The sequence below is a fragment of the Pseudophryne corroboree genome, chromosome 9 (assembly GCF_028390025.1).
Source record: "Pseudophryne corroboree isolate aPseCor3 chromosome 9, aPseCor3.hap2, whole genome shotgun sequence".
In the NCBI taxonomy this organism is placed as follows: Eukaryota; Metazoa; Chordata; class Amphibia; order Anura; family Myobatrachidae; genus Pseudophryne; species Pseudophryne corroboree.
In genome coordinates, this window is record NC_086452.1 from 257723507 (window position 1) to 257740694 (window position 17188).

A 17188-nucleotide genomic window follows, 5' to 3' on the forward strand; every position below is an offset into this window, starting at 1 on the left:
GAATCTGACACATCTGTTTCACATGGGCAATTAGCACTGCTATAAAATGGGCACCCAGTCACTGCAACACATCACCTTGAAAAAGCTGTGCCAAACAGCGAAACGCGTCGGTGGATTGGCTGGACTCTGATACCTCATCCCCCTACAAACGCCTAGAAGTCGGATATAGGAACCCTGCCATCAGCGAATTGAGTACCTGCAAATTTTGGACCTGAGTGACTAATCGGACCAAGTGGCATCTTGAACCAAGCCAGCAAGGTCAATCTAACTACAGTTGGTAATATATCATTCGCTTAAAATTGTTCCTGGACTGTGGCACTAATCTTGGGGATGAACTGGCTCTCTTGAGTACCGGCCAACATTATACAATCCATACTAAACATATGGGACTTTTTAAACTTTTTTGCAGTGCTATATCATGCCCTAAATTTTAATTAGATACATTTTTGTTTTAATAACTGTTGCAACAGTACAAATGAATGTTTAATACATTATTAAAATTGCTAGTATATTTCTATCCAGTTTCCCAGCGCTTTTTCTTGTTTATTGTGATTTTGGTTGTGGGGTCTAACTAACCCTGTTGTATTAGCTGCTATAAGAAAAGCAACTCACCACGAGCGCTAAAGGTAATTACTTAGTAATTCCATCCTTTGCATAATGTAAATTTATTGTCTACATAAGGAAAGCGGTGTTCAATATTTTGTAATCCAGTGGTGCAAGTAGAAATAGGTACTGTGTGCGCGCGTGTGACAAAAATGGGTGTGGCCAAATATCATGGGGGTGTGATACACATATGGGGGGGGGCAGATACACATATGACCCCAATAGTGACAGACAGATACGCATATGCCCCCACAGTACCAGATACGCCCTCACCATGCCAGATATGCTCCTACAGTGCCAGATGCACAAATGCCCCACAGTGCCAGATGCAGAAATGCCCCACGGTGCCAGATACACAAATGCCCAACGGTGCCAGATACACAAATGCCCCATGGTGCCAGATACACAAATGCCCCCAGTAGTGCCATTTATGCCCCCACAGTGCCAGATACACATTACCCCACAGTGCCAGATACGCATTGCCCCAGAGTGCCAGATCCACATATGCCCCCACAGTGCCAGATATGCCCCCACAGTGTCAGATACACATATGCCCCCACAATGCCAGATATGCCCCCACAGTCCAGATATAACCCAACTTTGCCAGCTATGCCTCTTCAGTGCCAGCTATGCCCCTTCAGTGCCAGCTATGCCCCCACAGTGCCAGATATGCCCCCACAGTCCAGATATGTCCCCACTTTGCCAGATACACATGCCACCACAGTGCTAGATATGCCCCCACAGTGCCAGATACACATCTGCCCCCAGAGTGCCAGATATGCCCCCACAGTACCATATATGTCCCCACTTTGCCAGATACACATGCCCCCATAGTGCCAGATATGCCCCTTCAGTGCCAGATATACCCCCATAGTCCAGATATGCCCCCACTTTGCCAGATACACATGATCCCACAGTGCTAGATATGCCCCCACAGTGCCAGATACACATCTGACCCCAGAGTGCCAGATATACCCCCACAGTACCAGATATGTCCCCACTTTGCCAGATACACATGCCCCCATAGTGCCAGATATGCCCCTTCAGTGCCAGATGTACCCCCATAGTCCAGATATGCCCCCACTTTGTCAGATACACATGCCCCCATAGTGCCAGATATGCCCCTTCAGTGCCAGATATACCCCCATAGTCCAGATATGCCCCCACTTTGCCCGATACACATGACCCCACAGTGCCAGAAACATATATGCCCCCAGAGTGCCAGATATGCCCCTTCAGTGCCAGATATGCCCCTTCAGTGCCAGATATGCCCCCACAGTGCCAAATATGCCCCCACAGTCCAGATATGCCCCCACAGTGCCAGATACACATATGCCCCCATAGTGCCAGATTGCTTCTCTACTACCTCTCCTCTTAATCCTTTACCCTCACAAATAAGTAAAGCTCTGTCTCTGGTGCTCATCCCTACCTTAACTAACATCTGTAATCTCTCTCTCTCTCTACTGGTATTTTTCCTTCACTCTTCAAGCATGCAGTGATTACTCCCATTTAAAAAAAACTAAATTCTGACCCTAATGCTCTCTCAAACTACCACCTTTTCTCTCAGCTCCCTTGTCTCTCTAAGCTACTTGAGAGACTTGCCTACACTCGACTCACACACTTTCTTAACTCATACACTTTATTGGACCCACTTCAGTCAGACTTCCATTCCCAACACTCCACAGAAACAGCACTGACTAAAGTGATTAATGATTTGGTCACTACGAAGTCTAAAGGCCATTACTCACTACTTATTCTTCTAGATCTATCTACTGCATTTGATACTGTTGACCACTCTCTTCTCATACAGACACTACAATCCCTAGGTCTTAAAGACACAGCCCTTTCTTGGTTCCTAGCCTACCTATCTAATCGCTTCTTCAGTGTTCGCTTCTCTGAATCTACCTCCTCTTCGCTACCTCTTTCAGTTGGAGTACCGCAAGGCTCAGTCTTGGGTCCTCTGCTTTTCTCTATCTATACCTCATCTCTTGGTAAACTAATCAGGTCTTTTGGATTTCAGTATCATTTCACCCTGGATGACATCTCGCCACCTCAAACTTAATATTTCAAAGACAGAGTTAATTGTATTTCTCTAACGTCCTAGTGGATGCTGGGGACTCCGTAAGGACCATGGGGAATAGACGGGCTCCGCAGGAGACTGGGCACTCTAAGAAAGATTTAGTACTACTGGTGTGCACTGGCTCCTCCCTCTATGCCCCTCCTCCGGACCTCAGTTAGAATTTGTGCCCGGACAGAGCTGGGTGCATTTTAGTGAGCTCTCCTGAGCTTGCTAATAAGAAAGTATTTTAGTTAGGTTTTTTTTATTTTCAGAGAGTTTCTGCTGGCAACAGACTCTCTGCTACGTGGGACTGAGGGGAGAGAAGCAAACCTACTAACTGCGGCTAGGTTGCGCTTCTTAGGCTACTGGACACCATTAGCTCCAGAGGGATCGAATACAGGAACCTAACCTTGGTCGTCCGTTCCCGGAACCGCGCCGCCGCCCCCCTCGCAGAGCCAGAAGACAGAAGACGGCGGGTTGAAGCAAGAAGACGTCAAAATCGGCGGCAGAAGACTCCTGTCTTCATATGAGGTAGCGCACAGCACTGCAGCTGTGCGCCATTGCGCCCACACTAACCCACACACACCGGTCACTGTAGGGTGCAGGGCGCAGGGGGGGGCGCCCTGGGCAGCAATTAAGTACCTCCTGGCAAAAGCAGCAATATATACAGTTGGACACTGTTATATGCATGAGCCGCCGCCATTAATTTCACACAAAATCGCGGGACAGAAGCCCGCCGCTGACTCACGGTAGAAAGGGTAAAAAGAGAGGGGGGGCACATAAATTTAGCGCATTAATCATATATACAGAAGCTACTGGGTAAACACTAAGTTACTGTGTGATTCCTGGGTCATATAGCGCTGGGGTGTGTGCTGGCATACTCTCTCTCTGTCTCTCCAAAAGGCCTTGTGGGGGTCCTGTCCTCATATAGAGCATCCCCTATGTGTGTGGTGTGTCGGTACGCATGTGTCGACATGTTTGACGAAGAGGGCTATGTGGAGGCAGAGCAAGTGCAGATGAATGACGTGTCTCCGCCGATGGCGCCGACACCTGATTGGATGGATATGTGGAAGGTGTTAAATGATAATGTAAACTCCTTGCATAAAAGGTTGGATAAAGCTGATGCCTTGGGGCAGTCGGGGTCTCAGCCCATGCCTGATCCTACAGCGCAGAGGTTGTCAGGGTCTCAGAAGCGCCCACTATCCAAAATTGTTGACACAGATGTCGACACGGATTCTGACCAGTGTCGATGAGGATGATGCAAAATTGCAGCCTAAAATGGCTAAAGCCATCCGCTACATGATTATAGCAATGAAGGATGTTTTGCACGTATCAGAGGTAAACCCTGTCCCTGACAAGAGGGTTTATACAGTATGTATGGGGAGAAAAAGCAAGAGGTGACTTTTCCCCCTTCACATGAGTTAAATGAATTATGTGAAAAAGCGTGGGATTCCCCCAATAGGAAAGTGCTGATTTCCAAAAGGTTACTTATGGCGTACCCTTTCCCGCCAACGGACAGGGTGCGCTGGGAATCCTCCCCTAGGGTAGATAAAGCTCTGACACGCTTATCTAAGAAGGTGGCCCTGCCGTCACAGGATACGGCCGCCCTAACGGATCCTGCATATAGGAAGCAGGAAAGTATCCTGAAGTCTGTTTATACACATTCAGGTACTCTACTGAGGCCGGCAATTGCGTCGGCCTGGATGTGTAGTGCTGTAGCAGCATGGATAGATAATCTGTCTGAGGAAATGGATACCTAAGACAAGGATACCATTTTACTGACCCTGGGGCATATAAAAGACGCTGTCCTATATATGAGGGATGCCCAGAGGGACATTTGCCTACTGGGCTCTAGAATAAATGCAATGTCAATTTCTGCCAGAAGGGTCCTGTGGACTCGGCAATGGACAGGTGATGCCGACTCCAAAAAGCACATGGAGGTTTTACCTTACAAGGGTGAGGAATTGTTTGGGGACGGCCTCTCGGACCTAGTTTCCACAGCTACGGCTGGGAAGTAAAATTTTTTGCCATATATTCCCTCACAGCCTAAGAAAGCACCGTATTACCAAATGCAGTCCTTTCGATCACAAAGAAGCAAGAAGGTCAGAGGTGCGTCCTTTCTTGCCAGAGGCAGGGGTAGAGGAAAGAAGCTGCACCATACAGCTAGTTCCCAGGAACAGAAGTCCTCCCCGGCTTCCACTAAATCCACCGCATGACGCCGGGGCTCCACAGGAGCCAGGAGCGGTGGCGGCGCGTCTCCGAAATTTCAACCACCAGTGGGTTCGCTCAAAGGTGGATCCCTGGGCTATACAGATTGTGTCTCAGGGGTACAAGCTGGAATTCGAAGAGATGCCCCCTCACCGTTACCTCAAATCGGCCCTGCCAGCTTCCCCCATGGAACGGGAAGTAGTGTTAGCGGCAATTCACAAGTTATATCTCCAGCAGGTGGTGGTAAAGGTTCCCCTCCTTCAACAAGGAAGAGGATACTATTCCACAATGTTTGTGGTACCGAAACCGGACGGTTCGGTCAGACCCATATTGAATTTAAAGTCCCTGAACATTTATCTGAAAAGATTCAAGTTCAAAATGGAATCGCTCAGAGCGGTCATTGCAAGCCTGGAAGAGGGGGATTTTATGGTGTCTCTGGACATCAAGGATGCTTACTTGCATGTCCCCATTTATCCACCTCATCAGGAGTACCTCAGATTTGTAGTACAGGACTGTCATTACCAATTCCAGACGTTGCCGTTTGGGCTCTCCACGGCATCGAGAATATTTGCCAAGGTAATGGCAGAAATGATGGTGATCCTGAGAAAGCAAGGAGTCACAATTATCCCATACTTGGACGATCTCCTCATAAAGGCGAGGTCCAGAGAGCAGTTGCTGATCAGCGTAGCACACTCTCAGGAAGTGTTGCAACAGCACGGCTGGATTCTGAATATCCCAAAGTCACAGCTGATTCCTACAATGCGTCTGCCTTTTCTGGGCATGATTCTGGACAGAGACCAGAAGAAGGTGTTTCTCCCGGCGGAGAAGGCTCAAGAGCTCGTGACTCTAGTCAGAGACCTCTTAAAACCGAAACAGGTGTCGATGCATCGCTGCACGCGAGTCCTGGGAAAGATGGTGGCATCATACGAAGCCATTACCTTCGGCAGGTTCCAATGCGAGGATCTTTCAGTGGGATCTGTTGGACAAGTGGTCCGGATCGCATCTTCAGATGCATTGGCTGATCACCCTGTCCCCGAGGGCCAGGGTGTCTCTTCTGTGGTGGCTACAGAGTGCTCACCTTCTCGAGGGCCGCAGGTTCGGCATACAGGACTGGGTCCTGGTGACCACGGATGCGAGCCTCCGAGGGGGGGGGGCAGTCACTCAGGGAAGAAACATCCAAGGGTTGTGGTCAAGTCAGGAGGCTTGTCTGCACATAAATATCCTGGAACTTAGGGCCATATACAACGCCCTGAGTCAAGCGGAGCCTCTGCTTCGCAACCAACCGGTGCTGATTCAGTAAGACAACATCACCGCAGTGGCTCATGTAAACCGCCAGGGCGGCACAAGAAGCAGAGTGGCGATGGCGGAAGCCACCAGGATTCTTCGTTGAGCGGAGAATCACGTGCAAGCACTGTCAGCAGTGTTCATTCCGGGAGTGGACAACTGGGAAGCAGACTTCCTCAGCAGGCACGACCTCCACCCGGGAGAGTGGGGACTTCATCACGAAGTCTTCACTCAGATTACAAATCGATGGGAACTGCCACAGGTAGACATGATGGCGTCCCGTCTCAACAAAAAGCTACAAAGGTATTGCGCCAGGTCAAGAGACCCTCAGGCGATAGCTGTGGACGCACTGGTAACACCGTGGGTGTTTCAGTCGATCTATGTGTTTCCTCCTCTTCCTCTCATACCCAAGGTGCTGAGAATCGTAAGAAAAAGAGGAGTGAGAACAATACTCATTGTTCCGGATTGGCCAAGAAAGACTTGGTACCCGGAACTGCAAGAAATGCTCACAGAGGACCCATGGCCTCTGCCTCTCAGACAGGACCTGTTGCAACAGGGGCCCTGTCTGTTCCAATACTTACCACGGCTGCGTTTGACGGCATGGCTGTTGACGGCATGGCGGTTGAACGCAGGATCCTAGCGGAAAAAGGCATTCCGGAGGAAGTTATTCCTACGCTGATAAAGGCTAGGATGGACGTGACAGCAAGACACTATCACCGTATATGGCGAAAATATGTTGCCTGGTGTGAGGCCAGGAAGGCCCCTACAGAGGAATTCCAGCTGGGCCGGTTCCTGCACTCCCTACAGTCTGGAGTGACTATGGGCCTGAAGTTGGGGTCCATAAAGGTCCAGATTTCGGCCCTATCCATTTTCTTTCAAAAGGAACTGGCTTCTTTTCCTGAAGTTCAGACGTTTGTTAAGGGAGTGCTGCATATTCAGCCCCCTTTTGTGCCACCAGTGGCACCTTGGGATCTCAACGTGGTGTTGGGTTTCCTGAAATCCCACTGGTTTGAGCCACTTAAGACCGTGGAGCTAAAGTATCTCACGTGGAAGGTGGTCATGCTATTGGCCTTCGCTTCGGCTAGGCGTGTGTCAGAATTGGCAGCTTTGTCATGTAAAAGCCCCTATCTGGTTTTCCATATGGACAGGGCAGAATTACGGACTCGTCCGCAATTTCTGCCGAAGGTGGAGTCATCTTTTCATTTGAACCAACCTATTGTGGTGCCTGCGGCTACTCGTGACTTGGAGGATTCCAAGTTGCTTGATGTAGTCAGGGCTTTGAAGATCTATGTAGCCAGGACGGCTGGAGTCAGGAAGACTGACTCGCTGTTTATCCTGTATGCATCCAACAAGCTGGGTGCTCCTGCTTCAAAGCAAACCATTGCTCGCTGGATCTGTAACACGATTCAGCAGGCTCATTCTGCGGCTGGTTTGCCGCATCCAAAATCAGTGAAAGCCCATTCCACAAGGGAAGTGGGCTCTTCTTGGGCGGCTGCCCGAGGGGTCTCGGCATTACAGCTTTGCCGAGCAGCTACTTGGTCGGGTACAAACACATTTGCTAAGTTCTACAAGTTTGATACCCTGGCTGAGGAGGACCTTGTGTTTGCCCATTCGGTGCTGCAGAGTCATCCGCACTCTCCCGCCCGTTTGGGAGCTTTGGTATAATCCCCATGGTCCTTACGGAGTCCCCAGCATCCACTAAGACGTTAGAGAAAATAAGATTTTACTCACCGGTAAATCTATTTCTCGTAGTCCGTAGTGGATGCTGGGCGCCCGTCCCAAGTGCGGACTTTCTGCAATACGTGTACATAGTTATTGCTTAATAAAGGGTTATGTTATGTGGGCATCCATTGTTGATGCTCTGTTGTGGTTCATACTGTTGACTGGGTAAGTTTATCACAAGTTATACGGTGTGATTGGTGTGGCTGGTATGAGTCTTACCCTGGATTCCAAAATCCTTTCCTTACAATGTCAGCTCTTCCGGGCACAGTTTCCTTAACTGAGGTCTGGAGGAGGGGCATAGAGGGAGGAGCCAGTGCACACCAGTAGTACTAAATCTTTCTTAGAGTGCCCAGTCTCCTGCGGAGCCCATCTATTCCCCATGGACCTTACGGAGTCCCCAGCATCCACTACGGACTACGAGAAATAGATTTACCGGTGAGTAAAATATTATTTTCCACCAGCCAATAGTAGGTACCAACCTGACATCTCTATCACTGTTGTAAACTCGACTATCTACCCTAACACACAAGCTTGCTGCCTAGGTGTCATCCTTGACTCTGAACTGTCCTTTGTTCCCCACATTCAATCTGTCTCAAGATCATGTTACATGCATCTAAAAAACATATCCAAAATACGACCATACCTTACACAAGACACTGCTAAAACTCTAATCCACGCTCTCATTATCTCCCACATTGATTATTGCAATAGTCTTCTTACTGGTCTTCCCAAAACGAGACTCTCACCACTACAATCCATTCTGAGGCTAATTTTCCTCGCTAGACGTTTATCGTCTGCAGATACACTCTTTCAGTCCCTCCATTGGTTACCTGTATTCTACCGCATTCAATATAAAATACTTTTTTACTCACACACAAGGCCATTAACCAAACTACACCAACGTACATCACTTTGCTTATCTCAAAATATCTCCCAACCCGACCTCTTTGCTCTTTACAAGACCTGCGTCTCTCAACCACACTCATTACTTGCTCCCACTCACGATTGCAGGACTTTCATTGGGCTGCACCCACTCTGTGGAATGCCTTACCACGCACAATAAGACTCTCCTCCAGTCTCCAAACTTCAAGGGTTCCCTGAAAACTCACCTCTTTAGGCAAGCATATCAAATTCCAGAACCGCCCACATAACTTTCATAAACCTTCCACTCAAATTGCATCCACTCTGTACAGACCACACATATCCTCACATGTCTTCTAATTCTTCACTTTCCCTTCCTCTTGAACCCGGTTCATCATTGCTGTATGACCATATCATACAGCCCACCAAGAACCTTTGCAATCTGACGGACAACAATTCAATAGATAGCACCTTTCCTTGTGTATACATGCCTATTTCCCTATAGATTGTAAGCTCGCGAGCAGGGCCTTCCTACCTCTATGACTGTTTATCACCCAGTTTGTTATACCATTGTTATTTCCAATTGTAAAGCGCAACGGAATTTGCTGCGCTATATAAGAAGCTGTTAATCAATAAATAATATGCCATAGTGCCAGATACACTTGCCCCCACAGTGCCAAATACACATGCCCTCAGAGTGCCAGATATGCCCCCACAGTGCCAGATATGCTCCCACTTTGCCAGATACACATATGCCCCCACAGTGCCAGATATGCCCCCACTTTGCAAGATACACATGCCCCCACTTTGCCAGATACACATGCCCCCACAGTGCCAGATATGCCCCTACAGTGCCAGATACACATGCCCCCAGCGTGCCAGATATGCCCTAGCAGTGCAACTCACCATTGTCGCTGGCACTGTCTTCTGCTGCTGCTGCTGGATAGAGGAGAACGCAGCACATGGCCCTCCTGCCCTCAGTCCAGTCTCCGGGTACTCCTGCAGTGGCGGCATCCTGTATATTAGATCTGCCGCCAGTCCGCGAGCCAGTCAGGGCTCACGGTCCGGCAGCGGTGACTCCTGATTGGCTGCCGGTCTGCGAGCTCTGATTGGCTCACAAACCGGCGTTTCAGTGCACACCGCCACCGCCGGGCTCAGTGGACTCGGGAAGGACTTGGCAGGCAGGAGAGGAGAGGCGCCAGTCCGCGAGCCAGTCAGGGCTCACGGTCCGGCAGCGGTGACTCCTGATTGGCTGCCGGTCTGCGAGCTCTGATTGGCTCACAAACCGGCGTTTCAGTGCACACCGCCACCGCCGGGCTCAGTGGACTCGGGAAGGACTTGGCAGGCAGGAGAGGAGAGGCGCATGCTGCGCTCTCCTCTCTTCAACACCCGGTGTCTGCAAGGTGGCAGCCCGGCAGTGCGCAGTACCGCCCCGTACAGCCATACTTGCAGCACTGCTGTAATCTCTCGTTAACTTTATTCAATTCAGATTCCACACTGTTCTCAGAAAATGGGCTTTTAGAATAAGTGCACTCAAAACTTTTTATATAACTTACAGAGGTAATACGGGGCCCCAATTATCAAATTACTTGTGTAATGTAATGGTTTCTGCTTTGCAATTTAATGGGATAAGTTTTACATTTTAAATTGTACTATTGTGCTTGGAGACGTGCAAAGCTCTCCAGTGAAATAAATTCCTACAAAGAAATTGTAACGTTATTGTCTGCGTGTAATCTACTTTGTAATGCATTGTGTTGTACACTGACATTGATATTTATTCCTGCAAGGCTGCATGATGTTTACCTTGGTGGGTGTCACATTTACTGTATGTGAATGTTAAAACAAACTCTCACGTTTACAGCATACCCTAATTGCAGCTAGAACGTTGATTCCTGCCCTGTGGGAAAAAGCTGACTCCCAATTTTCTGTGATTTGGCGAATGCTTTCATTTTTTTACAGTTGGATGGTTTATCATTTCACACAGTAAATATATTTTAATGCATATTGTGGAAATTACTGTTATTGTTAGATTTTTCAGCCAACTTGTTGTAAATGACATGTAAATGTTCTTGTCACTTATCTACGGATTAAATAAAAATCAAGGCTGTATTGTTTTTATGTAAAACCAAGCTTAAATTCTAATGACCTTCTCTTACTACAGTACTTTATTCTGTTTTACTTACAGACTGGGTGGAATTTACTCCTTATGAAATAGGAATGGCCAAATATGGTACATTTATGCCTCCAGAATTTTTTGGAAGCAAGTTTTTTATGGGAACTGTTATAAAGAAGTATGAAGAATATCCTTTACACTTTTTAATGGGTAAGTAATACAAACAAGGTAACATATGAAGATTGCCTATGTTTGAAAACTCATGTACTTGAAAAATTATCAGCGTTAATCTTAGTGAGGTCTTCGTCTATAGCATACCTGATACCATGAAATGTTTTGTGTTCATCGTTACCCAAGGCTTAAATTGAAAGTAATGAAAGCTTTTCCAATGCAGTTTTTCATAGGGTGAAAGACAAGGTAAAGCAAGTATCCTAGCAGTCAGTATTACAGCAGACACAGGGCCTGATTCTGAGTAAGACACAAGCGAAGGCGCGTATGGAGCTCATGTGCTGTAGAAAGAAATTGGCGACTGCATATGCACCAGACAAGGTGTGCACAAATGGACAAAGATTGCGAATGTGGACGGAGTGATCCAGCCATCCACAGAGCGCTTTCTCAGTGACAGGGCAGGGACCATGCAGATGCACTAAACTGTCCCATCTTGTGGGCATACTAGTCGACTTCTGTGCTGATTTGTAGTATGGGATGGAGATGGAAAGTTTGTTTGAGACTGATCTTTTGCACCCAGCATGGGGTAGGTGCAAGGCCAGATACTAAAGATGAAAACAGTGGTCGGGTTGACCTTCCACATGCAAACGCACAGCTTTTTAGCATACATAGGTGGATTCTCGCATCAGCATAAGAAATTAAGTTGGCTGCCGCGGTTGTGCGGTAGAACGGTCCTGGAGGCATTCAACTCAGAATCAGGCCACAATGAGCACAGGAGCACTAGCATAAAATGCCGTAAATGGCAAGGATCTACTGCTGATAGCTTTTCACGATGTAGTCAGGAGACCGACGGCCACATAACCTCCCACTACAGCCCGCCTCTCACAATCCCAACGTTCGGCATGCCGACCAACAGGGACACCCATAGAGTAAGAAAAGAACGGTCGCCACTGAGCCCGCAAGGGGCTTGCTGCACTTGCCCCCTGCCGGGATTCCGCTGCTGAGATCCCGGTGCCGATGTACTGAGACCGCCGGTCACACATACCACACCCAGCTATTCAGCTGTAAATCAGGTAGTGTCAGTCAGCACATAGTATGGGACCATATTACCCCTTTCACACCACCAGAGTAACCCAGCTTATTGCTGGTTTAACCGGGGTTGTGGCACGGTGTGAAAGGGTCCCCGAAAAATAACCCTGGAGCAGTGACCTGGGAATCCAACCTGGGTAGCAAGCAGGGTTGGTCTTGGGAAGGAATTGGGTTGCGGTGCAGTGTTAACAGGTGACACAGGTCATCCAACACAGGTCCAATTAACACCCTATGGAGAGTCGTCTCACCAGCACTTGGAGATCCTGTCATCTCCAACCGCGGGCAGAGGAAAAGCCCCACCAATAACTCGGGTCCAACCTGCGGTGTATGTAACTGTAATATATGCTGCTATCCCCTCAGTACTGTAAAACATAATTTGGTAATTAAAGAGCTAGAGCTGCAATTGTGCTTTTACTTATTTCTTTTCTTAAAATGTATTTAATAAAGACAGCTGTGATAATACGTCATAGGATGTGGTAAAAGCACTATAAGAGCAACAAAAACTCATGTGAAATGACAGTATAAAGTAGTGTTTGTTTACCTGCATAATTGTGTGTCATTTAGTCTGCAAGAAAAATTGCGTGTTTTGTAACCAATAAATGCCTATGAAAACAGATACACAAGGGTATATGTAATAGGTTGAGAACTATGTGAACCGGAGCAATCTCGGCAATTAAGAATGTAGATTTAAAGCGGTAATAATTTCAGAGAGTTTTGCCATTTTAAATTGTTACCACTTTAAATCTACAGCCTCAATCGCTGAGATAGCACCAGTATATGGAATTCACTCACTTACATATATTCCATGGTCTAAAGATGGAAACCAGTCCGAATTGGGATTAATTGGTTGCAAATCTTGTGTTCATCTTACATACAGTAATTATATGCCCAAATAAATTTAAGATGGCCATACTCCTGAAGATTTATTGTCCAATCTGGTATATATTTGGTAATGTATGGGAGCAACTGTCCCATACTGTATGTTACCAGATTTTTGTTCCAACCAGCCAGACTGGACAATAATAAGATTTTAAACCTACCGGTAAATCTTTTTCTCCTAGTCCGTAGAGGATGCTGGGGACTCCGTAAGGACCATGGGGTATAGACGGGCTCCGCAGGAGACATGTGCACTCTGAGACTTTAGATGGGTGTGAACTGGCTCCTCCCTGTATGCCCCTCCTCCAGACCTCAGTTAAAGAACTGTGCCCAGAGGAGACGGACAGTACGAGGAAAGGATTTTTGTTAATCTAAGGGCGAGATACATACCAGACCACACCATACACACCGTACAACATGGAATATACCAAACCAGTTAACAGTGTGAATAAAACAGCATCAGCCAGAGACTGATCACAACTGTAACATAACCTTTATGTAAGCAACAACTATATACAAGCCTTGCAGAAATTGTCCGCACTGGGACGGGCGCCCAGCATCCTCTACGGACTAGGAGAAAAAGATTTACCGGTAGGTTTAAAATCTTATTTACTCTTACGTCCTAGAGGATGCTGGGGACTCCGTAAGGACCATGGGGATTATACCAAAGCTCCAGACCAGACGGGAGAGTGCGGATGACTCTGTAGCACCGATTGAGCAAACATGAGGTCCTCATCAGCCAGGGTATCAAACTTGTAGAATTTTGCAAAAGTGTTTGAACCCGACCAAGTAGCTGCTCGGCACAGCTTTAATGCCGAGACGCCTCGGGCAGCCGCCCAAGAAGAGCCCACCTTCCGAGTGGAATGGGCCTTTACCGAATTTGGTAACGGCAGTCCCGCCGTAGAATGAGCCTGCTGAATCGTGTTACAGATCCAGCGAGCAATAGTCTGCTTAGAAGCAGGAGCGCCAATCTTGTTGGCCGCATACAGGACAAACAGAGCCTCTGTTTTCCTAACTCTAGCCGTCCTGGCTACATAAATTTTTAAGGCCCTGACTACATCCAGGGACTTGGAATCCTCCAAGTCACCCGTAGCCACCGGCACCACAATAGGTTGGTTCATATGGAACGACAAAACCACCTTAGGTAGAAATTGAGGACGAGTTCTCAACTCCGCTCGATCCACATGGAAAATTAGATATGGGCTCTTGTGAGACAAAGCCGCCAATTCAGACACCCGCCTCGCAGATGCCAAGGCCAACAACATGACCACTTTCCAAGTGAGAAATTTTAACTCCACCGTTTGAAGAGGTTCAAACCAGTGTGATTGAAGGAACCGTAACACCACGTTAAGGTCCCACGGTGCCACTGGGGGCACAAAAGGAGGTTGGATGTGCAGTACTCCTTTCACAAAAGTCTGGACCTCTGGAAGAGAAGCCAACTCCTTCTGAAAGAATATAGATAAGGCCGAAATCTGCACCTTAATGGAGCCTAACTTCAGGCCCATATCCACTCCTGTCTGTAGAAAATGGAGAAAACGACCCAGCTGAAAATCTTCCATAGGAGCATTCTTGGCTTCACACCAAGACACATATTTCCTCCAGATTCGGTGATAATGCTTCGCGGTTACCTCCTTCCTAGCCTTGATTAGAGTAGGGATGGAACGCGCAGGGCCCCTGTTGTAACAGGTCCTCCCTGAGAGGAAGCGGCCACGGATCTTCTGTGATCATTTCCTGAAGATATGAATACCAGTCCCTTCGAGGCCAATCTGGAACAATGAGTATTGTCTGCACTCTTGTTTGTCTTATGATTCTCAATAGTTTTGAGATGAGTGGAAGAGGAGGGAACACATAGACCGACTGAAACACCCACGGTGTCACTAGGGCGTCCACCGCCACTGCCTGAGGGTCCCTCGACCTGGAACAATACGTCCGTAGCTTTTTGTTGAGGTGCGACGCCATCATGTCTATTTGAGGAAGTCCCCAACGACTTGTTACTTCTGCAAAAACTTCTAGATGAAGCCCCCACTCTCCTGGATGGAGATCGTGTCTGCTGAGGAAGTCTGCTTCCCAGTTGTCCACTCCCGGGATGAAGACTGCTGACAGAGCGCTTACATGAGTTTCCGCCCAGCGAAGAATCCTGGTGGCTTCTGCCATTGCTGCTCTTCTCCTTGTCCCGCCTTGGCGGTTTACATGCACCACAAGTTGCCAAGATGATTCTCCACTTGCTGTAGGCCGTTGTATATGGCCCTTAATTCCAGCACATTGATGTGTAGACAAGCCTCCTGGCTTGACCATATTCCCTGAAAATTTCTTCCTTATGTGACAGCTCCCCATCCTCGGAGGCTCGCGTCCGTGGTCACAAGAACCCAATCTTGAATGCCGAACCTGCGACCCTCTAGAAAGTGAGCACTCTGAAGCCACCACAGGAGAGATACCCTCGCCCTGGGGGACAGGCTTATCCTCCGATGCATTTGTAGATGGGACCCTGACCACTTGTCTAGAAGATCCCACTGAAAAGCTCTCGCATGGAACCTGCCGAACGGAATGGCCTCGTAGGTCGCCACCATTTTTCCCAATACTCGAGTGCATTGATGAACTGACACTCTTTTTGGTTTTAACAGGTCCTTGACCATGTTCTGGAGTTCCTGGGCTTTTTTCCTTGGGAGAAAAAAACCTCTTTTTTTCCGTGTCCAGAATCATGCCCAAAAATGCCAGCCGAGTTGTCAGAACCAACTGCGACTTTGGTAGATTTAGAATCCAGCCGTGTTGTTGTAGTACTCTCAGGGAGAGAGACACGCTCTTTAGTAACTGATCTCTCGATCTTGCCTTTATCAGGAGATCGTCCAAGTATGGGATAATTGTGACTCCCTGCTTGCGCATGAGCACCATCATTTCCGCCATTACCTTGGTGAAAATTCTCGGGGCCGTGGAAAGCCCAAACGGCAACGTCTGAAACTGGTAATGACAACCCTGTACAGCGAATCTCAGGTACGCCTGATGAGGAGGATATATGGGGACATGAAGGTATGCATCCTTTATGTCCAGAGACACCATAAAATCCCCCCCTTCCAGGTGGAGATCACAGCCCGGAGAGATTCCATCTTGAATTTGAACCTCTTCAAATATAGGTTTAGGGATTTTAGATTTAGAATTGGTCTGACCGAGCCGTCCGGCTTCGGGACCACAAATAGAGTTGAATAAAACCCCTTTCCCTGTTGCCCTTGGGGAACCTTGATAATCACCTGTTGTTGACACAGTTTCTGTATGGCAGCTGAAACTGTTTCCCTCTCTGGGGGAGAAGCTGGCAAGGCCGGTTTGAAAAATCAGTGTGGTGGCACATCTTCGAACTCCAGTTTGTAGTCCTGGGATACAATTTCGATCACCCAAGGATCCAAATCCGACTGAACCCAGACCTGGCTGAAGAGACAAAGACGTGCCTCCACCGGTGCGGACTCCCGCAGCGGAGCCCCAGCGTCATGCAGTGGATTTTGTAGAGGCCAGGGAGGATTTTTGTTCCTGGGAACTAGCAGTAGCTGGTGCTCTTTTCCCTCTACCTTTACCTCTGGCGAGGAAGGAAGAGCCCCGACCCTTTCTGAACTTATGCGACCGAAAGGACTGCATCTGGTATTGAGGTGTTTTCTTTTGCTGTGGGGGAACATAAGGCAAAAAAGAAGACTTGCAGAAAAAGAAAAGAGATCTTTCTTGCGCTTTTAACAAGTGTCAGCCTCTCGTCCCACACAAAGAAACCTTCACCGTGGTTTCACCTCAAGAATATACACCAAAAGAAAAACGTGAGGAAGAGATGGCGCAACTTGAAGATCCATCAATCAATTAATTTGGAATACACTTTGGCCCTCATTCCGAGTTGATCGGTCGCAAGGCGAATTTAGCAGAGTTACACACGCTAAGCCGCCGCCTACTGGGAGTGAATCTTAGCTTCTTAAAATTGCGACCGATGTATTCGCAATATTGCGATTACTAACTACTTAGCAGTTTCAGAGTAGCTTCAGACTTACTCTGCCTGTGCGATCAGTTCAGTGCTTGTCGTTCCTGTTTGACGTCACAAACACACCCAGCGTTCGCCCAGGCACTCCCACCGTTTCTCCGGCCACTCCTGCGTTTTTTCCGGAAACGGTAGCGTTTTCAGCCACACGCCCCTGAAACGCCGTGTTTCCGCCCAGTAACACCCATTTCCTGTCAATCAC

General features: G+C 48.0%; 1 protein-coding gene across 3 annotated transcripts in view; it reads left to right on the forward strand.

Annotated features, from left to right (window-relative positions):
• PLA2G4A (phospholipase A2 group IVA) overlaps positions 1–17188 on the forward strand; it is a 772031-nt gene that overhangs the window by 530088 nt on the left and 224755 nt on the right. For all 3 annotated transcript variants that reach the window (XM_063940241.1, XM_063940242.1, XM_063940243.1), the window contains one exon: positions 10923–11060. In XM_063940241.1, coding sequence (XP_063796311.1) covers positions 10923–11060 — 138 coding nt within the window. The remainder of the gene's footprint in view (positions 1–10922; positions 11061–17188) is intronic.